Here is a 24,910-nt window from a genome sequence, read left to right as displayed (position 1 = left end):
AGCCTGAAACTCCCATTCCCGAAAGCAAATCATGGTGATGGTGGTTCAACAGCAGTTTTTTATTTACCTTAATGATACTGGTTATTCAAGGCCAGCAATGTGCAGCACCTTCACAGGTACCACAATACAACTTCTCAGGTGCCTGGGACTCCATATCAGTTTCGTACAACATCCACTAAATTTCATTTGTTGACCTTCCTGAGGTTACTTCTGAATAATGCCAAGATAAAGTGTTTTCTTAAGACTCCACACAAGAGGCAAATATCATTGTGCCATTATGTCTTGATTGCATTATTAACTATAAGTTTTCTGTAGCAGTGCTTAAAGGTTCATTGGTGCCAAAGAGGAAATAGTTGGGAAGACGAGCAAAAGATGTCACAGGTACTGCATATCCTTTTCCCATATGGTGGTGCCTGCAGGGTGTTTTTGTCTAGGGAGTTGCTGTTTACCAAGACGTTCTCACCGGGAGGGTAGTCACAGTTGCATCCTTGCAGGAATTCCAAGGCCTTGTAAATATGATGGTTCCTAGTCTCAGTCACATGGGAGAGAAACTCAGTAATACATATCTTCCAGAGCTCATTGAATGTACATCTAACCCTCAATTCAATCCCTCCATTTCTGAATGTGGCCAGTAACTTAACCTAGACCAACAATGCTTAATTGCACAAAAGAGCAAGAAGGCGCACAATGCTGTGAGCATTGTTGCTGAAAGCCCAGTCAATATGGAGATGTTTTCTCCAGTGAACCTATTGATTCAAGTGGTGCATCTCTTAGGGATGAAACCCTCATTCAGACATGCAAATATATAAAATCAATATAATCAGGAACAGGTCATGGACAACCTTCTTCTGGATGTATTGCTAAAGTGAAGCTTACCAATTAGACATGTTTACCAGGCTAAAAATGAAACAATATCCAGCTTTGCATCCAGGTTCCAAAAGCCAGGATAGATGGGGAGTGCTCTTTCAACAGGAATGTTTCTGTACACTTCTCTGCCATTTTACCTGATACTACCTATTGAGATGCTCCATGGCAACATGACCCCCATTGATCCAGAATGACTGAGACAGTGGTGGTACACAGGCGGTCTCCAGAGGTCAGAGAGGGCGCATAGGAGTGTTACATGTTCTCTAAAGTTATTGTTCAAACTACAGAAAGTGCTTCATACCACATGTTCAATTCTTTATAGAAATTTTGAGTAAGCAAAGAGCCCAGCTCCTAGAACACCATATGCCTTTAAGTGGGAAGATTCCTACATCTGATGCCAGCCTCAGAATCTTGACCCCATCACTTGACAGCAAAAAGGCAGTACTACCCCATCTTCTTTATCATGCCAGATCAGTGCTGAAGTTTGCTTCCATTAAGATACTCCTTGCAGCATTAACTGTATATCTGAAACAGCCAGTCTTAAACATCCTTGTCTGCTAAATACCTTCTAAAGGATTTCTTGACAGTATTGAAAAAATTATTCGCTCCTAATAGATAACAGTTTCTCCACAGAAAAGGTTATTTTAGTACTATTCAAGTTGATGAGTCCTCCATTTGACTCAAATTAAATTTTAATTACAGTATCATTAGCCTTGAAAGACAGCTTTCAGGATTGCTCTATTCTGCTCTCTCTTACTTAATAAAATGTACCCATTAATCCATGCTCGGTATTCCATACTTGGCTTCCCTTATTGTGGTCTCTAGTTTTTGTGCAAGCCCTTCATTTCTCTTTCTGTATTCCTGAAGAATATACCTCACCAGCAGAAATATCTCTCCATTCCTAATATTTTTCGGGGACTAAGATTTTACTGGAAGACTTAAAAAGACAGAAAGTTGGAACAATTTTTCCTTCTATGGTCCACTTAAATAGGTTTTACCACTTTGAGACAGACTCAAGACCGGCGAAGGTCAGAATATTTGCATTTAATAATGCCACACTTTCACCATTTAGACCTGTTGTCGTGTGTGCTGTTAAAACTAGCTGATATTTCTGCATGTAGGCTGGAATATTCTAATTTTTATGGTGCAATTGTAGATTCCTACGATGCATAACTAGGATTACAAGTAGCTTTTCCCTCTAGCATATAGTCTCTCTACTTCCAAACCACTGTAACAGCCCCCTACTCGTGAACCCCACATTGACCGAGCTACACTACAGCTACTGATCTGTCTCTCTTGCCCCACTAGTCCAGAATTCTTGATTTTCAAATGCATCAAACTATATCGCTGCTTCCTACCACCCCCTTCAATCTCCCAGACCTACTTTACTCAAGATTCCACCTTTTCCAATCGATTCAGACAACCCTCATCAAGGTATTTGTTATATCTATCTATGGCTGATGTCCATAAGGACTTGTGGTGCCTCAGCGCTGTCTTTTCTGCTCAATTTAGAATGTTGAGGGCAGAGAGGCAGTTGAGGGCGCCCGTGCCGGTGAGCCGGAGATTTTGGCGAGTAGCTGCCCGCAATTGTATGGATCTATCTAATAATAGATATCCTCTTTCATTAAACAACACCGGAGTCTCTGTCTCCTTGTTTACAGCCCCAATGTGCGGCCAAGGGTCCACTTTTAAGCTCTCAGTAAGCTATCTCTCAGAAAAGTCAGCTACATATTAGGACTGTCCTACCACCTGTTTGCAGATGAGCCACAGATGCTCCCTCATATGGAACTCAACCAAAACTTAAATTATCTACTTTGTTCATCCTCAAAACCCACTTTACTATCCCCACAACGTTTGCTTTGGGCTCCAGCACCCAACACCTGGCACACAATTTGACTTCCCAAACAAATTGGTCCTGGACATTACAGATTTTCAACACGATGCCATCCCATCTGGCCATTCTACAGCCATATTCATATCTGTGGCCCTTAGTATAAACTGTATGCGCTAGGCACACCAACCACTCCCAAATGGAAGTTATTATTATTTATATATGTTAGAACCTTTCACAATGTTCTAATCCCAAATATCCCTTTCTTTCTCCCTCTTTCCTTATTTAGCACTATTTGCAATGTTTTATTTGTTTTTTTTACAAACCTATTTTTATTGCTTTTTTTTTCCTTTTTTTTTTAGGAACCAGGTCAACATGTTCTGTACTTCACGTTGGTCACAACACCATTCTGAGCAATATACAGATTGTGTTAACCACAGTGACATATATTATAGATGGCATTTGAGTCCTTAAAAGTCATGATCTGTTAAAGATTATTCTCATCCCACTTGACCCAGCTGTGTACCCCACACTCTACCTTGTTTGTTTTTTAGGACATCCCTGGGCCGCATACACAGGTTTTCCTGTTAAGCACACCAGTCCACTCCTCTCCGCCAATGCGACTTGGTTGGGGCAACAGGGTTGTTCCATCCAGCTTCTATATTGTGCTTGGCCACAAGAAGTGCAACTCCTAGGAAAGACCTGGCTGACCTTGAGCCACCCGGGCCCTCCATCACCCCCAGCAAAATCAGTAAGGGTGAGAGCCATACTTGCCACCCCACAACATCGGTCAACTCTGCCACTTTGCGGTGACAGGACCATACCATATTAAAAATCTGCTGGTTCCTGCCTACAGCGTGGACAAGCAGGTAAAGGTAAGATTCCTGTGTGAAACTGGCAAGTCAGAGCCATGTATGTGCAGTAAAGATAATACACCTGTATCAGGCGCAGCCTTGAGGAGATGGGAAGAGCCCTGGGAGCCATCAATGCATCTCACCAGTCCGCATCGTCCATCGGTCCCAGCCACCCCTCCCATCGAGCCCGGAGGTGGTCAAGGGTCCACGGGGAGTTAATTACCAGAGTATGGTAAATTTGGGACGTCCCCCCTCGCCTATTGCACCCATCTGTAATTTGGCCTCCACCGGGCTGAACTCGAGGAGTGGGTCTTTGCTGGTCATGTGTGCCTGGAGAGCGAAGCGCAGTTGCAAATATCTGTAGAATTGTGTGTTTGTAAGCGTGTAAGCATCTCGAAGATCTTGGAAGGATCACATATGAGATCAAGCCCACATATCTCCAAGTAAAGGAATGCCTATTGAGTCCCAACCCTTAAATTCTTTCAATGCCGCCACTTCACCTAGCCAACTTCTATGCCACAAGGGGGTCTGTTGGGTAAGGCGACCATTTAATTGAGTATGCCTCAGAGATGCTCACCAGGATATGAAGACCACCGTTGTCACTGTCGGGACTACGACTGGAATTGGGGAACCATACATCAGGACTAAGATTTGGTGGAACCCCGGCATCAAAACTTCCAGGTAGTAGGCCGGGTCCGACCACCCCCGATGTAAACCAATCTTTGATAGCTGGGAAGCAAGATAGTACAAGTGCATATTGTCCATGCCCAGGTCTCTATCAAACAAGGTTCGCCAGCAGTGGGCATGACTTTGACACCCTCCATAGAAAGGAGGTCACCGTTCTGTCCAGAGTTCAGAACCAGGCTCTCGGGATGGGGCTGGTGTAGTTCTGGTATGCAGATGGGAATCTTGGCAAGATCATCATCCTATACACTGCTATTCTTGCCATCACATTTAGTGGCAGGGTTTGCCATTTAGTAAGGTCTTCTTGCGCCTTTTTAGTTATTGTTCCCGTATTCAGGGACCAGGTGAGCTGTGGGTGAAACGCCACCCAGATGCCTAGGTAACGAAAGCTAAGATGTCTGATGGGGATGGTGTCCTGCCAGTCAAAGCAGTCTCTTGCTGCGCCCAGTGGAATCAGCACTGACTTGGTCGGAATCAATCCGGAGTCCAGAAAAGCCTCCAAAGTGGTGAAGTATATGGATGCAGCGAAGGCCGCTAACTTGAGGGTCCAGCATGTATAGAAGGATGTCATCCACGTACAGCGCGACGCGGTCCTCGTGATTGTCATTCATCCTCCATCCGTGCATCTCACTGGAAGAGACATGCCAGGGGTTCAGTGGCCAGCACGAAGAGGCGGGGGTGGAGACAGGAGCATCCCTGTGGCATTCCTCTCCTGATAGGAAAGCCCAAGGATAGTACTCCATTCATTTGAACCCATGCAGAAAGGTTAGTGTACAGGAACTGGATGAGCCTTCTGAAGCGGGGTCCAACTCCAGCACGTCTCAGCACGTGTCTCAGGTACACCCAATCCACTGAATCAAAGCCTTTTTCAAAATCAATAAAAAGCAGTGCCAGGTGGGTCATCAGTTGGTGGTTTTGGTGAAGGGCAACGTGGAGATCGCGTAGGCTGTGACATGTACTTTGGGCCGTCATAAAGCCACATTGGTCAATCTGGGTAGATGTGTGCTAAGGACCGCCCTGAGTTGAGTGACTAATAAGGTGGCAAGAATTTTGACTTTTCCCTTATTCAGGGAGATTGGGGGGGGTGGGTAATTCGTGCAAGAAGTGGAGGGTGGTTAATGTTTAGAGGTGACTGCTATAGTGGCTGTGTCTAGCTTTGGGGGGGAGGAGCCATTCTTCTCTGCCTTCTCCTATAGGGCGACGTCTCTTAGCAACGACCTACACACGGAAGACGCGTTCCGAGGCAGTCTTGCCGAAAAAGAAAGTGGCACCAGGATACGCCGTACCCGGTGGCTGGTATGAGCCTCGCTGGTCTACTTCGGTTAAAACAAGCAATAGCAGCTTGGCCCACCGCTTGAGGACGAGAGACAGTAAAAGAGATTTGTTTCCTCCGTTTGTTCTCCTACAAAATTATTATTGCCCTTCTCCAGTCCTGATGAGGCCCTAAATCAGTAGGCTGAAACGCGTTGACTTCGTTTCATTGCAAGTGCATTGGGCTTGCCGAATAATGGACTATATTGTAAAGACTTAAAATGCACTATATCACGCTTGTGTGAAAGAAATACACAAGACGTTGATAGTTTAGTGCATGAAAAGCCCATTGCTTTAGTTAATAGAAGTGGATCACATGTGGAGTTACGCAATAGTGACCACTATTCAAGTATGTAGGGCACCACTTTTGGTTGTTTTTTTCACTGTGGTTTATTTGTGAGTATTGTGAGTAACGGTCTATTTATGTAATGTGTATTAAGTTTTGTATTATACAACCATAGATCATTTTTTACTACAAAATCTTTTTTTAAATAAATATGAGAAAGAAATAAACTCAAGGGTAACAGAATTAATGACTGTTCGTATAACTTAGGATTTAATTTGTCCCTACCTGTCATTTTCTCTTTTGTGATGTTCTCCTATAGGGCGAGCAGGTGAGGTGTCAGTATTTCTCCAAACCTCTCTGTGACCTCTCCCTGGAAATCGGTAGGTTGATTACTTTCTAAGCGAAGGGCACGTGCCTCGAGGTATGAAATGCAGAATAGGTGGGTGTGCTCCAGTGCTCGAATCCGCCCTCTAGTATGACCTCGGATCGTCACTTTTCCTGCAGCCCAAAGTGTACCGGCCAAGTCTACGGGTCCTGCATTATCCTGAAAGTACACTTGTATATCTTCACCCAGGGTGCGGGTAAAGGTCTTATCTTGAATAAAACATGCATTTAGCCTCCACATGGGGCGTTGTCCTCCCTTCGGGGCACCGAGGTGGAGGAAGACAGGGATGTGGGCGGATATACCTCTAGGTAGGATTTGAACATTAGTCACCTTGGGGTAATCTAGGGCTTGCAGAAGAATCAGGGCAATCCTGGAATGAGTATGGTGGGTTCCAGAGGTATGAGTAAATTGGGTGTGACAAGGGTGTTATACCTGCCAAACGTCACAGAGGCCCAAGGCAGTGGTCCAGTCCGTGAGCCATCTGGCATCTTCCTGGCGAGCTGTCGACAGTGGATGGTGGCATCATTTTCAGGGACCAGAACCACGTTAAAGTCGCCGCCAATAATGGTCAGCCTCGACGGGAGGGACAGCAGGATTGCAGACTGTTCTTGAAGGAAGGCACCTTGGGATGTTGGAGGGGCATAGGCAGTGACCATCACGATGGGTTGACCCTTCACTGTGCCCTTGATGGCAAGGTATCTCACTTGTGTGGGGAGGTCTCACCTCTCGATTCACCCCCATGGGGAAGGAGAAACACAACAGCGTGAGCATTCCACCTGACCCTCGGATGAAGCATGCGTGAAAGACTCTATCAAATACTTTGCGGGCCCAAAAAAGGCTTTTGGTGCCTAAGAGGTGAGTTTCCTGGAGCATCAGGATCTCTGCGGAGATTCGTTGTGCATAACTAAGAACAGCAGCACGTTTTATGCAATCCAGCAGTCCATTAGTATTCCACGAGAGAACTCGGAATGTCATGTCTTGTGCGTGGAGAGGAAGAGTGTAAGCAGGGAGAGGAGGCACCAGAATCCTCTTCCCCCATGAGCGAATGCCTGGATTGGACTTTGGTGCAATGTATTCTGTGGCAAGCTTGCAGGGTCAAAGTGTATGATGTAGTGTAGCAGATGTGTCTTGTTGCATCGGCACTGTCCTATAGTCAAGTACTTTGTGAAAACCTAAAACAGAAAGCAGAACAAAACATTGCCCATTCCCCACAACACCCCAACCCCCCCCCCCCCCCCCCCCAATATTTCCAGCCCTGAAGTATCTATCACCCAGAAAGTTAAAACCAAAACCGATTACAGGAATGGAGTTGTAGACTCCATGCTTTAGGGTGTGAGTCAGCCATCAACATCGGAGACAAAGTGTTTGCATCAATAGATCACCTCCTTTCAGGTCCCAGATGGCTGCAAGGTTCCTTTGACTCGAGGGCCCAGCCTCTGCTCCTTTTGCGCCCCCCTGACTCCAGTTGATGCAGCAGGATACCCTCCAATCACAGGATGGGCCTGGTTGCAGGGCGACACAAGGGTGGAGGAGCCTCAGGCCAGCATCCTGTTCCTAACTCCCGCCACTCTCGGGTCCCCGGCAGAGTTGTCTCCTGGAGTCCTTGCCTGAATGGCTGGGGGGAATGGGCACCCCACACCCTGCTAGGGGTCCCTTCCACAGGGGCTGGGTTCTAGGATCAGCACCGCCTGGACCCGCTGCCTGAGTGGACCTGCGCTCAAAGTGGCTAGGGATGAGGCCGCGGCCCAGCCGCAGTGCAGGCCACCCTCGCCGCAGGTGCCGTTCCCTGCCCAGGAAGGCCCTCTCTCGGGGGTCTGACTCCGCGAGGCAGCGGTCACTCAGCTCGGGTCAGATCGTAGCATGTCCCCGCAGATGAGACATGGGGTGGCAGTATTCATGGTCTCTGGTGATGGCAGACCTGGAGCGGATGATGCAGGGCTCCGGAGCACTCTTAGAGCGCAACTGCCATCTTGACGTTCAAGCCATACTGAGCCATTTGGAATGTTCTTACATTCTTATTTTTGCTAACTGTTGTACAGCATATGCATTTTCATTTATGCATTCACACCAAGTTTAATGCTGTCTTTTTTTAATTTCAGATGCCCAGTGTGTTGTGGATATTTATATTAACTACGACTGTGATTTAAACGCTGCTAATATTTTCGAACGCCTTGTAAATGACTTGTCTAAAATTGCTCAGGGGCGCAGTGGACATGAACTTGGAATGACACCCCTTCAGGTAAACTCTGCATGTTTTGTAATATTTTGGGGCCTCTGCTGTTATGGAGATATATTTAGGTATTCAAAAACATGTTAGAAGTTTGCATATATAATTCTACTAAGTCTGATCTCTGACATGGATATGTATTAAAAAAACAGAGGGAAAGCAGTTGGATCACCTATTTTAGCCCATGAAGGGCACCGCTGATAACCAGTCAGAACATGTGCCTTATGAAAAGAGATCATCTCTGCTGATGCGTACTGTTGCAAAGTACTTTCTGGACTTCAGCAACCTTGTATGAAGATAGCTGTGCAGCTTCTAGTCAAGCCTCTTTCTACTTTTAAAATATATTTTAAACTTGTATTATAAATGTGTATATATATATGCTATCAAAAGAGAGGCAGTGAGGTGTCCCTTAGGCTAAAACTACCATACTTTTCTCAGTATCTGTTTGTTAGCAGAGGAACAGTCCACCTTTTTCATGGTTTGCTGTAGTTAGTGAGCAGTAAAGCAGAAGAGTAATTTAGCAGTCTGCTACACCACTTTCACCTTAAAAATGGTCAGTTCTCTTAATTAATGCTGTATTTAGTATCTTACAATTTTATGCTATAAACGTCATAGTCCTATAGTAGCCAAGGGTGCATTGTTGGGCTACCATTCATTCTACCGAGTTACTCAATTCTCCACTTTACTGGTGTTCTTGAGCAGTGGTACACTCCTGGTCTGAACCAGCAGCCAGCGTCAACAGACCATTATGGTAGTAATAGTTGTCCTCTGTAATTATACTTAACATGATATGTTGTGTAACAATGCAATTCATATTGTCAAATCTATAACTTCAAATTGATCCCTTTTGTTCACAAACTATTTCTTCTTAGTTTCTAATAAACAGCTAATACAATATATTAATTTAGCCATCTCCAATTTTTGTGCCAATTTATAACTAGAATCTCCTTCTCATTTCTGAACAAACTATAAAAAAGCTGTTACCTGCAAATGATGATATCCAATTTGTATTTGAGAGGTTCAGACTCCTGAAGTCACCAGTAGCTGGAGTCGGGTTGCATCCAGGGCTTCATGGTTAATGGAATGTCTCAACATATCTGCTTATCCATACCCTTATGTGTAAGATCAGAACTGCAAAATTGAGAATTTTTGGCTATTCCTAGTCATATACTTTTTAATTTAGAGTTATACTCATCGACAGGCGAATACATAGATTAATCCTTAACAAAGTAGGATTTCTTAAATCAGAAGCTGGGGTGTTCTCTCAAGGATTCGTCTTTGTAGAGCCCATTTGGATGCCACTCCCAAATGTTGTGGAGTAGGTAGTTGAATCTTGGAGCTTAATTAGTAGAAACAGTGATAATGTTTTTATGTTCAGTGTTCTTTTGGAAAAATTAAGAACATGATGGTGATCAGATGTAAACCATTTAAGAAGCATTCATTGAGTCAATAAAGAATTATGTATGCAGTAATAGGTAAAGCAATTTTGTTAATTATTATGATTGTTCAAAGAAGACTACTGTTAACACAAGTGTTCCATGTATGGTTGATTTAAGTTTGGAATAAATGAAAACCCTTTTGGGTGTCCTGCTGGTGCCCCTTTCTACCAAGTAGGTGACCTCACTCTTTTTCTCTAGGATAGGGTAAGGGCTTCTCCATTGGTCCTTAGGTGCCCTGTGAGCCACAGGCTCCAGAACCCGTACCTTCTACCTTGGTTTGAATTCTACCATTTCAGCCTTTTGGTCTTACCACTGCCTTCCATGTACTCAGCCATCCTTGAGCGGAGGCCAAGCACATAGTCCACCACATCTTGTTTAGGCTCATTGAGGAGTCTCTCCCAGCCATCCTTTACAAGTGCAAGTGGTCCCCTTACAGGGTGGCCAAACAGAAGTTTTAATGGGTAAAACCCAGCTCCCTTCTCAGGCACCTCTCTGTAAGCGAAAAGCAGGCATGGCAGGAGGACATCCCATCTCCTTTTGAGTTTTTCATGGAGCCCCATGATCATGCCCTTCAATGGCTTGTTGAATCTCTCAACAAGTCCAGTGGTTTGTGGATGGTATGGTGTGTTGAACTTATAAGTCACCCCACACTCATTCCACAAGTGTTTTAGGTAAGCTGACATGAAGTTCGTACCTCTGTCAGAAACCACCTCCTTAGGAAACCCTACTTTGATTCAAATAAAATACCTATCAGGGCCTTGGCTACTGCATCCCCTGAGGGGAATTGCTTCAAGGTATCTGGTAGCATGATCCACTACCAGTATGTACTGATTCCAATCCCTGAGGCTGTGGATGACTCACGTGGACCCATAAAGTCTACACCAACCCTGTCATAGGGAACGCCCACCACAGGAAGTGGAATGATTGGGGGCTTTGGGTGGCCACCTTCCTGACCACTGGCTTGGGAGGTGACACAGGAGTTACAAAGCTCCTTCTGGGACATATTGGGCCAATAGAAATGGCTGACAAGCCTACTCCATGTTTTTGTATGTCCCAGATGCCCACCTAGGGGGATGTCATGGGCCAAAGTTAGGTTAAACTCTCTAAACTGTTGAAGCACTACAACTCTCCTGGTTGCACCAGATTTGGGGTCTCTGGCCTTAGTGTGTAGGAGTCCATCTTCCCAGTAGACCCAGTGGGTGCCACTGATACCTCCCTTTCTTGTGCAGCTGCTTGCTGCCTCAGGCCTTTAAGAGTGGGACAAGTTTTTTGTCCCTGGCACAGCTGTTCCCTTGAGGGTCCCCCTAGGCCCAAGAGCTCTACCTGGTATGGTTCCAGCTCCATAGACTCACTTTCCTCAGAGGATAAAACTTCCTCCTGAGAAGAAGGTCTTTTTTCTTTTGCTGCTCAGAAGCTGGTCCCCTAGTCTTCTTGCCTTTTCTCTTGGAAGGTTGGGCCATTATTTCAGGCTCCCACTCTTCTTTTTCACCCTGTGTTCTCAACTTTGTGGTCCTGTTTTTGCACACACCAGTTCAGGGATTCCCAGCATGGCTGCATGAGTTTTGAGTTCTACTGCAGCCCAAGCTGAGGACTCTAGGACATTCACTAGCAAGCATTCTACTGGATTGCTGAAGAGACCACTACATGTTTCAGGCTAGTATCTCCTTCCCATTCTAAGGTTGCCATAGCCATGGGATGAACCTTAGCTACATTATTAGTAACTGGATATGTTTCTCCACCCAAATACTGTCATGAGGAAACCAGTTTCTCTGTCACCATGGTGACACTGGCACCTGTGTTCCTCAGGGCGTCTACCTTTGACCCATTAATCAAGAGGTGCTGTCTGTATTTTTGCATGTTAGGGGGCCAGACAGCAATTGTGGCAACATCTACCCCACCCTCAGAGACTAAAGTAGCTTCATTGTGGACCCTGATTTGCTCTGGGCACACTGCCAATTCCACCTGGAGACTGGATATACCAGTGCTAACTGGAGCAGTGCTAGGGTCATTTTTTTGGGACAGGCCAAGTCTCCAGTTTGGTGTCCATGCTGTTTTCAGTTGTGACACCAGGCCTTTTTGGGATCAAAGTTTTTACCGTTATACCCATGTGAGAACTGTGAAGAGACTCTGGGCCCACCCTCCTGTCCAGTTTTTAGGGCCCTTGTGAAGACTCTTTGCTTCTGTCCTTTGGTGTCTTTCTTTTGGTCACCCACAGTGGAAGTCTTGGTCTCCCTGGTTTTGACCTAGTGGTCTGCCTTCTTTCTCAGTTCTTGGGGAGACATTGGACCTAGGTCTACCAGATGTTGATGCATCTTGTCATTGATGCAGCTACGTAAAATATGTTCTTTCATAAACAATATATAAAGCCCATCATAGTCATGCACTCCACTGCCAGTTATCCAGCCATCTAGTGTTTCCAGAGAGTAGTCTACAAAATCAACCCAGGACTGGCTCCTTGTATTTTGAGCCCCCCTTAACCTAATTCTGTACTCAGTGGTGAATCAAAAACCCACAATCATGGTAGCCTTCATGTTGTCATAGGATTCAGCATCTGCACCACTGAATGTGGGGAGCCTATCCCTACACTTACCAGTAAACAGTTCCCAATGGAGAGCTCCCTAATGAGATTTGTTTAGTTTTCTGGTTGCACAAGCTCTCTCAAAAGCTGTGAACCACTTGGTGATGCAATCACCTTCTTCATATTTAGAGACAATCCCTGTGGGGAGTTTTAGGCCATCAGAGTGCTCTCTGGCCCTGTTTATATTGCTGCCACCATTAATGGGTGCTAAGCCCATTTCTGTTCTCTCCCTCTCTATAGCTAGTAGCTGTTGCTCCAGAGCTCTTCTTTTGGCCATCATTGCTAAAAGGAAGTCCTCTTCATTGAGGCTGCCCTCAAAGTTCCCAGAGGAACTAGACTTGGAAGAATCCAGATCCTGTGAGCACTATCCTTGGAGATAGGGGCCTTGGGGCCCTGGTCTCCCGAGCTAAGTGAGATTGCGGAGTTCATCCTCCTCATCTCAATCATCTTCCCTATCTAAGGGGAGGTCGTTCTCCTCAGCAGGGTTGTCCCTTGTATACTCAGCCAGGAGCTCCTGAAGCTCGACCTTGGTAGGGTTGGAACCTGTTTTAATGTTTTTGAGCCTGCAGAGGGACCTTAACCCTCGTATCCCGAGATGGAGGTAAGGGGTGAGGTTGAGCCCCACAACCATTTCCTCTGAGCCGCTCATTATATTACTAGAGTTGAGGATTACTTTTAGGAACTAAAAACTACTTCTAGGGCCAGACGTATCAAACATTTTTGTGATCTCAAAAATGTATTTTGGTATGTAACAAGTCCAATTTGCGATTCGGTAACTTGTTAACGAATCGAAAATTGGATTTGCATCTACATACCGATTCGGTATTAGGAAGGGGCATGTCAAGGGCGTCCCTTCCTAATTTTCGAATCACAGAGGTATGTATGATTGTTTTGTGACCGTGAATGCGGTCGCAAAACAATTGCAGTTACCACCAATTTCAAATTGGTGGTAACCCATTCGCAAAGAGGAAGGAGTCCCCAAGGGACCCTTTCCCCTTTGTGAATGCATGCGAAAACATTTTTTAAGAACAGGCAGTGGTACTGTTAAAAAATAAAAAGCAAATTTTTCATTTTTAACCACTTCCCGTTTTTCTTTAAGGATAACGGGCTGCATTTAAAAAAAACAAAAAGATTGCTTTTCAATAAAGCAATCACAGACAAGGTGGTCTGCTGAGCCCAACAGGCCACCATCTCTGTGATTGTAGCCATTCGCAGTGGCTCGCAAATTGCGATCTATCTCATGCATATTAATGAGGTAGGTCCATTTGCGAGCCCTTGCGAATCGCAGTATGAAACTCCTGGAGTTTCATGAATTCCAAAAGCGATTACTTAATTGCGATTTGCTGAAAATCGCAATTAGGTAATCGCTATTGTGAAGAATGATACATCTGGCCCATAGTTACTAACCCCTAACTTAAAATAACACTTAAATCTAAAAAAAGAATTGTTAAAGGGGACTTCACCAGGGCATTAACAGGACTTTTACAAATTTAGAAGAAATTGCCAATTTCAAAAAACAAGTTACTAAAGGCAATTTTGGAACTTAGGGGGTTATTACAACTTTGGAGGAGGTGTTAATCTGTCCCAAAAGTGACGGTAAAGTGACGGATATACCACCAGCCGTATTACGAGTCCATTATATCCTATGGAACTCGTAATACGGCTGGTGGTATATCCGTCACTGTACTGTCACTTTTGGGACGGATTAACACCTCCTCCAAAGTTGTAATAACCCCCTTAGTCCTGTGATCAGGTATTGGCTGAGTAGTACAGCAAATACAAAGTCACAGACCCCACTGCTGATTCACCAGTGTAGGAAGCTGGCTCTGTATACAATATATCAAAATGAGATATAGTGTGTCCAGAGTCCAGGGGTTCCCAAGGGCTTAACAGAGGCTAAAGTAGATAATATTAATGATCTCTTTTGCGGTAGTGTGGTCGAGCAGTTAGGCTCATCACAGGCTAGCGAAAAACATTTGTTGTACACACACAGGCATTAAATGAAGCACACACTCTATGACTAACTCCAGGCCAATTGTTTTTATATAGCATTGATATAATTTGTTACTTTACTTCTAGCACCACAAGATTCAAGTTGCAGGTAAGTACAGTTGAAAGTAAGTATCCAACATATGTATCACTATCACTTTGTTTCAGTTTGGCAAGTTAAATGGTTTTGCAGAAAATAGCAAATCTGTTTTAAAAGTTGACACAGTGCAATTTTTAAAAACAGTTCTGGAGGGAAAAAAATTAGCACAGTTTTGAGGTAAGTATACGACTTACAGTTCCAGTCTCCGGGGATTAGGGCGTCCACAGTTTGGGGCTCAGGTTAACCCCACTCACCACCAGCAACACAGGGCCGGCTGGGTGCAGAAGTCAAAGTTGAGCTAGATTTAACATGTGCTCCTGTGGAGATTGGGGACACTCTGAATCAGGCCTGCTTGCAGGTAAGTACCCGTTCTTTGGAGGGCAGACCTGTGGGGTTTAGAGGAGCGCCAGGGGTGGGGGGAGGGAGAAAGGCAAAGGAGGGTAAGGGGCGGGGCACAGGTCACCACCAAACACACAACCTCAGCCGCGCAGGGGCTGCCGGGAGCAGGGTGCAAACACAGTGCCGGTCTCCCAATGCTTTCCTATAGGGGGACCCCAGGGATCACAAAGCAGATGCAAGTGAAGACCAAGGGGTCAGTTCTAGAAAACCAAAGGCTGGACAAGAAGGAGGGCTGACTGCTGGACGTTGCTGCACTGAAGATCTGATTCCCCAATGCCAGGGGGCTGCGGATGCAGGGCTACCTTTAGGTGTTGTGAATCTTCGTCCAGTTCTGTTACGGTCAGGGTGGTCCTCATGATTCAGGCTGCAGGCATCATGTTGGACAGGAGGGGTAAACCCAGGGTGGACCCTAGGTCAGAATTGCCTGGGGACCAGCTCTAGTCGATTGGGCCACCTGGACACGGGACGTGGCCGTCTGGTGCTTAGTGGGCAGGACTCGCAGATCCGGGGTGGTTGTGGAGTCCTTTGTTGGAGTTTCTTTCTGGATAGGGCAGCTGTCGACAGGAATTCTTGGGCCTCTGGGGTGCAGGGAGTCCTCTTGAGGCTTTTTAAGAAGTCGCTGGTACTGCAGGATGCGTCCCCTTCTTGTATCAAGGCTTTAGAAGCTGGAGACGTGTGTAGTGCTGGGACCAAGTCAGTTTTTGTCTTCAGTCTTCTCTGCTGGGTGTTAGCTTAGCAGTCCTTCTTTTTTCTTCTTGTCTTCTTCTTGAGGTCGCCAGGGGTCTGACGAGCTAGCTCAGGTGGGCCCTTATGTTCTGGATTTAGGAGTGTTACAGGGGTCAGAGGGCAGTAGCCAATGGCTACTGTCCGTGAGGGTGGGGGGCACTGACCTAACCCTATTGGTCCCTGTCCTCCAAACCAAGATGGAGGATTTTGCAAGAGGGGGGGGGGGGTCACTTCAGCTCTGGACACCTTAGGGGTGGTCCCAGCTGAAGTGGTCACTCTTTATTTTCCTTAATTTTCCAGCCCGACTTGATGCTAAAAGTGGGGCTTTGTCCAGGGTGGACATCTCCACTAGCTGGAGTGCCCATACTGCACTGTAACAAGAGGCCTGAGCCTTTGAGGCTCACCACCAGTTGTTAAAGTTCCTGTGTGAAGCACCTCCACCCAGTGCAGGCTTTGTTTCTGGCCACAGAGAGCACAAAGGCTCTCACCCCATGTGGTCAGAAACTTGTCTGGAAGTGGCAGGCTGGCACAGACCGATTAGTCCTGCACTAGAAGTTTGGCTAAAATACAGGGGGCATCTCTAAGGTTTTTCAATAAATCCGACACTGGCATCAGGGTGGCTTTATTGTGCTGTGAGGTTTGATACCAAACTTCCCAGACTTCAGTGACGGCATTATGGAGTGGTGGAGTTCGTAATGTCAAACTCCCAGCCCATATACTTTATATGGCCACACTGCACTTACAATGTGTAGGAATGGACACTGTACCAACAATTGTTCACTTTACACATCTGAAGGCATAGGAAAGGAAAGGTACAAAACTGAAATCCGTGCACAGGGTGCTGCTTCTAATCAAACCTGCTCCATTACTTATAGGGTGGTAGGGAGCAAGCACAGAGTTGCATGATACCACCTAGCGACGTGCAGGAGCACTGCTTCTAAAATCACCTGATCCAGTCTGAAGTAACTTGTTCATTTTGAAGAGACTTCCAGTTGGAGGACAAAAAATTGTAAACATATCTAAGACAGTAGCCAGATTGTTTGATATTCGGTATTAGTTTGTCTTATCGTATATTTTTTTAAACAAAGCTTTTGTGTACAATGTATAAATTGTTCATCACCAGCCATTTACAAACCCTCTGAGTTCATGCAAACTGTCAAGTGTTAGATCTCTAGTTGATAAGTGCATACTTTTTTCTTAAGGAATTAAGCCTACGAAAGAAAGGCCTGGAATGTTTAGTCTCCATTTTAAAGTGCATGGTGGAGTGGAGCAAAGACTTGTATGTGAACCCCAACCATCAAACCAGTCTCGGTAAGATTCTATTACTTTTTCCCTTAAGCTATGTATGAAGTAAATTTGCGGGCCACTGACAAAGTGACACTTATTAATGTGCATGTCGTTCTTGTTTATCATTCACATCAACCATATGTACAAATCAACATAATCTGTCTCTTGTCGTATTTCTTATGAGTAACCTTTTCCATATGTCTTTTCTACTTTTCTTTGCACTTCATAAACCCTCTCTCCACCTGAGAGGATACAACACTTGATGGATCTGTCCACTGGCTCTACAAGTAAATTTATCATCGCAGTCCACATTGCCAGATCCATTTCTGTTTATTTGCCTATACCTAACTCACTCATATGCCATTCTTTTGCTAAGACTCATTCTGACATATCTTTAATCCAGGTTGGTACAGTGGGTGCTTTGGAGGAAAGCCAGTGTATTGCTATTAAACCTTCTTTTCCTTGGTCTTGAGAATTCTACCTTTGACTGTGTCCTCTATATTAATACATGTCACAGTTTGTAGCGCCTCTTATTATGGCTACTTGTTTTCCCAATTATACCCCTAAAGGGGTGTGAGAATAGGAGGGGCCCTCCTCCTGCCTTGGGGGTTAGAGGAGAAATATTGATGTGGGTAACAGCAGGATTTTAATCTGTGCCAGTCTCTGAGCTCAGATGCATATCCTGTAGGAGGCAGATGTTCCTTTGCCTGCCCCCACCTATTTCTGTTCTAAGAAGGACAATACCATCCACCGGGCTGTTGAGACTTGGCACATTGAGGGAGAGTATCTTCGTTGGCAGGGGTGAGGGTGGGTGCATGCTGCTGACATCCTCCTGATATGGATTCGAGGGTTGGCATCAGCTCTGAGGATGGGGGTATATTTTTGAGTATTTGAAAGAAGGAAACCTAGGCCCACACATTCAGTACTATCCACATGCTGATCCCCAACAAAAACAAATAATTAGCAGAGTAGTCCAGTGAACACTGTCGACCGCCAAAGCAATCCTTTGGTCAGCTCCAGGACAAGGGGGCGAGAAATCTACATTCAGTGATATATCGCATTGACTCTTACTCCCTACTACACCTGATCTATCACAACATCAACTGATGCAGAAGGGCCCTCCAAAACAGTTTCAGAGCAAGATCCAGGCTTAGTTTGTGTCTTGACGATCCGGGTCCCCTGTTAAGCTGTTGAGCGCTATCTGCCTCTCAAGAGCCATGGTATCTGGGTTTGGGGGGAGGGCCTTAGGCAATCTTGTGACTCGATGCTGCTGGCCGAATTGCCTCTCGTTGGTCTTGTAAGCCTTTTTGGAACCATGTAATGCTGTTTTTCTGGAATTGGACACAGTGGGCATCTCTCAATGTGTGCAGGATAGTTTATTTGAGTTGGAGATTGTGAATGCACGTAAGTTTGCCTGGCTTGTGCGCCCCTTCATCACCTGTGTAGTCATCCTTTGTATTCTGTGCAACTCTATGCTGGTCTCCGCAACAGGAGATGGCCGAAGAGGTCCAGTATGAAGTCCATTATGTCCGTGCCCTTTGCTCCATTCGGCTCTTGTTCCTGTAGGAGCAGTTCTGTAGCTCATCTGTGGGGGCTTGTATGGTTGCTTGCTGTTCTTCCTGTTGCAATTTGCTGCTTTAATTGTCGACGATGTTTCAACCATGTTTATTTAATCTCATCATCTGATAGAGACTTCTAGCTGCAGTTTCCTTACTATGTACTTCCCCACACGTCGTACTGGATCTGAAAACCATTGCTTAAGCAAAACCCCTGCGCTTGCCTTCAAGTGGCTACATTTGGCTCCTTGTGGCATCGTTGGCACTGGAGGTCACCTATATAGGTGCCACCCAGGCGCACAGGCGTCAGTTCTTTTCTTTCTGTGCCAATTAGCACAGATCCGAAAAGAGCTACCCCTCTGATGCCTTTTGACAGGCCTTTTTTCAACATTATGTCTCAATTTATTTCTTTAAGTGTGTCAATGATGTCATGGAAGAATGCAGAGGTCAAACTGTTTGGTGCCTGTCACTGCACCATGTCGATTACAAACCCCCATCTTATTTGCCTCTAGTGCCTCAAGCGCGACCGCATCTCCTAGTCATGCTTGGACTGCCGGGCCATTGTACCAAGGGCATTGAGGGAGCAGTCCCTAAAGCTGCTTGCGACCCGACAGTCTCCAACACAGACACGTGCGACTCCTCGGAGGTCTCAGTCCTGGTCGAGAAGGAGGAGACAGCGCTGCTTCAGGAGCCCCAAGTCCTCTATTCCCCACTCGAGGACCTCGGGGCACTAGGGGAAGAAGTCCAAGAGGAGTTCCACTTCACCTCATCCGTAGGCTGACGAGACGAGTGGGGAACATTAGCGTTCCTGGCACTGTTCTGCGGAGCCGTTGTCCATTTCGACTCCGTGCCTCCCTTGTTTCCCATAGCCAGATCTAAACCCACTCAGATTAAGGAATTTTATGAGGCCTTGCACCGTGTATTCAATTAGGCCGACCCCTCTGCCTCGCCTTTGGGCCCTGTGGGGTTGGAGTAGGCCCCATAGGGTTCCATGCTTGCGGCTTCAGCCTCAGCTCCGATGGGGGACTAAAGGTTCTGATTCCGGATCAGGACAGGTGCTGGTTGTACCCAAGCGACCTTCTCCAGTGCCGGTCCTTATGCTCTTGGTGCCCATTGGTGGCACCAGCCTCATTTTCATTCCCGACGATCCGGAGCCTGAGCCTTATGTCTCACAGTCAGGCATGGGAGAAGACTGGGAGGGGTCACTGGACCCTTTAGAGAATGAGTTGGAGAGATCTTTGGACTGGTATGAGGAGCTAGGAGAGGCCAATGGTCTGGAAACATCTCCAGATACTGGCTTGCTCTTCCCCCACTGTGGCTATGGAGGAGAGAGCTTCCTATTTAATCGTGGTGCAGCGGAGGTCCTCGATCTTAAACTGCCCAGACAAACATCTTGACAGAAGTGCTTCAGCCTGGGGCTTCTACATCCAAACCCCTTTTGCCCTTTAACAAAGCACTTACAGACGTCCTGCTGGTAACTTGGTTGAAGGCCAGCTCAGGGACTCCTGTAAATAGGAGAATTGCTTTCCGCCATTGCCTTGCACCGGGCTACCATATCTTCCTCAGCTGACAACCCACACCTGAGAGCTTGGTAGTACAAGCCTCCACTTCCCATGGCGCATTCTCTTCCGCTCCCTAGGAAAGGGAATTCAAGAGGCTGTACCGACTTGGGAAGAAGATATTTTCTTTTACCAGCCTGGCACAGAGGTCAGTGCTTATTGGGCTGTTTCCCATACACCTTTTGGGATACGGTTGTGCAAGAGCTGCCTGAGGTCCCAGGGGAGGCCCAAGTCATACTCTCCCAAGCAATAAAAGACAGGAGGGACTCAGCAAAGTTCACCATTTGATGCGGCTTGGTTACAGCTGGCTCAGTACGTAGAGCAGTGGCAGCTGACAGTGGCCTCAGGGAGCTACGCCTGGCTGAGAACATCTGTTTTTTCAGGGGATGGCCAGGCAAACCTGTTGGACATGCCCTTCGATGGAACTCGTTTGTTTGGTGAGAAGGCAGATTCGCAATGGAGTGCTTAAGGGCTACGGCTAAGTCCTTGGGCCTCTCAGTGACCCCTCGTCACCATCTGCCTTTCGTGGCTACAGAAGGGACATTGTACATTACCACACCAATGCCAGCCACTGTCCTATGCAACCACCCAGGCTATGTAATACTTGGGTGCAGTGTCTTCAGACCTACAGGGTCTGCAGGTCAGAAGTCATCCACCACCCAGCCCCCGGCAGCTGCAGTCTCAAAGCACTAATAGTTTGGTTCTTCAGGACCAGGCTTGCCCAGCTGGAAGGTGAATACACATCATCTCCTCCACTGGCAGTCCATAACATCAGACACATGGGTCCTGCAGATCATCAATAAGGGCTATGCCCTGTCTTTCCAATCCTTTCCTCCCCCAACACTGCCAGCATTTGAACGGCTGGTGGAGGATCATTTGTCTCTACTCCAGGAGTGAGTTATGGCTCTCTTAGCGATTGGAGCCATAGAAAGGGTCCCAATATCAGCAGTTAGGCAGTGGTTGTTATTCCTGTTACTTTCTGATACCCCAAAAAAACATGAGTCTTCACACTATCCTAGACCAACTGGCCGTAAATCTCTTCCTTAGTAAGAAGTTCAAAATGCTCACATTGGCTCAGGTCTTGTCTGCCCTAGACCTAGACGACTGGTTGGTAGTGCTGAACTTCCATGATTCAAATTTTTGTATTCCTATCAAAGTAGGCCATGATCACTTTCACTTCACTGTGCTGCCATTTGGTCTCACCAGTGCCCCTTGGGTGTCCACCAAGGTCATGGCGGTGGTTGCAGCTCATCTGCGCAGGTCAGGGGTTTTAATCTTCCCCTACCTCAACGACTGGCTGTTGAAGGCGACCTTGCACCAGGCAATTGTCTCCCACCTCCAGACTTCGGGCAACCTTTTGCATTCGCTGCGGTTCACTACAAACTTGCCAAAGTCACATCTGACTCCTTCTCAAATGCCCTCTTTCATAGGAGCTGTTCTGGACACAGTGCAGTTTTGGGTTTATCCTCCGAGCTGCGAGACCAGGATATTCAGGCTATGATGCTGATGTTTCGGCCTCTATCCTGGGTTTCAGTGGGACCTACTCTGAGGCTGCTGGCCCTCATGGCCTCCTGCATCCTGTGGGTAAATAATGTCGGATGGGATATGCGGGCTGCGCAGTGGGACCTGAAGTTCCAGTGGGCGCCGCATCAGGGAAATCTCTCCAACATGGTCCAGATCTTGGAAGTAACTGCAAAAGACCTGCAGTGGTGGATTATGAACTGCGATTGGGTCAGAGGCAGACTCCTCTCCCTTCCTCAACCAGACCTTACAGTAGTGACAGATGCATTACTTCTGGGATAGGGTGGCCATGTGCGAGAGGTAGAGATCAGAGAACTCTTGTTTCTGGCAGAATCTAGACTCCACATCAATGTGTTTGAGCTCCAGGCGATCCAACTAGAAAGCATTTCTTCGCATTGTCAAAGGGCAATTAGTGCAGGTGTTCACGGACCCTTTGTCAAGAGGCCCTCTGTCTCTGGAAATGGCTGGAACAGCAGGGCATAACACTGGTTGTTCAACACCTTGCTGGTTCTCTGAACACCCAAACTCAACCATCGATACCCAGTGGCTCATGAGTGGTGTCTCCATTCAGAGGTGGTACAAGGTATCTTTCAGCAGTGGGGAGAGCCTTGATTAGATCTGTTTGCCTCAGAAGAGAATGCACATTGTCAGCAGTATTGCACATTGGAATTTCCAAGGCGGCAATGGCTCTGCAACGCTTTTCGTTGCGAGTGGAGCTCCTTCTGTACGCCTTTCCGCCTATACCACTCCTGCCCAGAGTTCTCAAGAAGATGAAGAGTGACAGGCCCCAAGTATCCTTGTAGCTCCGGACTGGACAAGGAAAGTCTGGTATCTTGTGCTTCTGAAAATGAGCATTGATCATCCTCTTCAGGCTGCCCCTTTTGGAGGATTTTCTAATGCCCTCTTGCATGGAGATTATACAGCGGCAGTTGTCAGCATCCGACCTTCCTTCCGAAGTCAGTAATGTAATTTTGGCAGTCAGGCATTCCTTCACCAAAATGGTATACAATTGCTGTTGGCAAAAGTTTGTAAAATATTGTACAGAAAGATATATAGGTCCTTTTTTTGCTTCTCTTTCCAATGTTCTTCTTTTCATTCTGTCTCTTTGCCCAGCAGGGCTCTGCTCTGGGCACTCTTCAAGGCTATCTATCTGCAGCTGCCTGACCAACCCTCTTTATTTAAGTCCCCTATTGTAAATAGGTTTTTAAAGGTCTTGTACATATATTACCCCCTAAGCCCTTTATCATGCCTCAGTGGCATCTCAATCTAGTTCTCACATGCCTCATATGCGCTCCTTTAGAGCCACTGCACGATTGTCCCTCCGGGCTGCTTACCATCAAGACAGCCTTCTTAGTGGCAATAATATCTGCCCAGAGGGTGAGTGAGATGCAGGCAGACCCCGGCGTTAGCTCGTGGAGTCCCAGTCCCACACGTTTTTCCAAACACTACCGCCTGGACATTCAGGTCTGCAGGGACAGGCATTTCAGCCCTGCAGGACCTTCTAGTTTAAATGCATTTGCCCTTAGCCCGCCACACGAGGGTATGACTTAGGTATCTATTCAAAGGTAAGGAATCTACAGCTAGAAGTCTATCAGATGAACAAGTTACTTACCTTCGGTAACACAGTTAGAAACTGTATAAAGCTGCAGATTCCTTACACCAACCTATGCCTCCTAGCTCTGTGGACTTGATTGCTAGGTTCAGGGTGATCCCTTTTCAGGGCCCTAGTTTGGAGACACACATGTACCAGTTCTTGTCATGGTTCTGCGCTTCTGGTTTGGAAAGTCGTGATTAAAGTAACTGATGCCCACGCGCCTGGGTGGCTCCTAGATAGGTGGCCGCAATGTTACCTCCAGCACCAACGACGCCACGTGGACCCGGATGGAGCCACCGGACTGGACATGCAGGGGTATTGCTCGAACAAAAGTTTCCTAATCCAATCTGACGCCTGGGGAAATTCAAAGGTGAGGCATCTGAAGCTAGATGGAGTATCTACCAGATAATGCATTCCCGAAGGAAACTTGTTCATCAGGACAAAGGATGCACGTAGACAAAGTGGTGCAGCCTATTAAAATTCAGTGTCGACCATCAAGAGGAATGTAATGATACTTTAGAGGTCATAACACTGATTGCCCCAGGGAAAAAAGGAGAGATTGCTAATTCCTGCCCAAAATGTAGTAATCCTAAATGGCCAAATTTGAAAAAAAGAGCTAAGGGGAAGGGCATTCAAGTTAACCCACTCCATTATGTCAGACTCAAACTGAAAAATCTCAGCACAATGAATGTTGGAGCATTGGGCAACATGTGTGGCACACAAATGGAAAAAGACTTCAAACGGGCCAAAGGTAATCTAAGTAAATCGGAGGTTCCTTACAGGAAGCGTGTTTGCCTCTTCATAAATGCGACCGCATCAGTCGGCAATTACTACCAACATTGATTGTTGCATTTTTTATGTTTGTGAATTCAGTACATTCCAAATACATGTTGTCTAGGATGGACAGAGCCCATTCTCAGATATACTGTTGCGTTACTACAAAGTAAATGTCATAAATTCCGTAATTTAAGCAGCATACTCACTCCAGTATAATACCTTTTGGTCCCCTCTGTGTACTCTCACCTTTCAGGAACTACTACTAAAATTGATGCATCTAAATGATTGATGAGCAAGTTGCATCCAGTGAGTAGCACAAAATGTCTGAGAGCAAGCAGTCTTTTCCATTAATCCCTGCAAGGTGGAACACTCCTTGCCACACTTGACAACTCAAAATAAAGCATATATGTCTTGCTCAATAGCATGAACTGCATAGGGAATCAAGGTTTCCCTTCTTAATGAATGGTTATTGGAACCAAATTATTGATGGGGGCATTATCCTTTGTTCATTTCAGCAAAGTTTCTTGCAGTACCTTGCAAGAACATGGAGGTTTATTCCATAGAATTCGCCATAAATATAATCTCTTTTATTGATCAGGATTTTTTCAAATCAAAATTGTCCCTTAGATTTATCAGATAATAAAAACAGGAAAAACTATAATTCTGCTGAAGTTTCATAGCAATCTACTTTATTTGTGTCCTTCCACCTTCTAAAATGAGATTCACAAATCGTACCGTGCATGAGACCCAAAACAGCCGGAGTACTGGCCCAGAATAAATCTTCTCCCTTCGTGGTTGAATAAAATAAGGGAAGAACTTCAGATTTACACTAAGAAACTCCAAAATAATGCTCTTCTTCAGTACATTGGTACTATAATTGCCACTTTTTTTTCTGACAAAAGTTGCGATGGATGAGGACTGGAGACTACTCCCTATAATC

General features: G+C 46.1%; 1 protein-coding gene across 1 annotated transcript in view; it reads left to right on the top strand.

Moving 5' to 3' along the window:
* Positions 1-24,910, top strand: part of ARFGEF2 (ARF guanine nucleotide exchange factor 2) — a 557,551-nt gene that overhangs the window by 161,806 nt on the left and 370,835 nt on the right. The window contains exons 12-13 of the mRNA XM_069243445.1: positions 8,318-8,457; positions 16,879-16,987. Of these exons, the coding sequence (XP_069099546.1) occupies positions 8,318-8,457; positions 16,879-16,987 (249 nt within the window). The remainder of the gene's footprint in view (positions 1-8,317; positions 8,458-16,878; positions 16,988-24,910) is intronic.

The sequence above is a fragment of the Pleurodeles waltl genome, chromosome 7 (assembly GCF_031143425.1).
Source record: "Pleurodeles waltl isolate 20211129_DDA chromosome 7, aPleWal1.hap1.20221129, whole genome shotgun sequence".
Classification (NCBI taxonomy): Eukaryota; Metazoa; Chordata; class Amphibia; order Caudata; family Salamandridae; genus Pleurodeles; species Pleurodeles waltl.
This window is presented reverse-complemented; position numbering and strand designations above follow the sequence as displayed.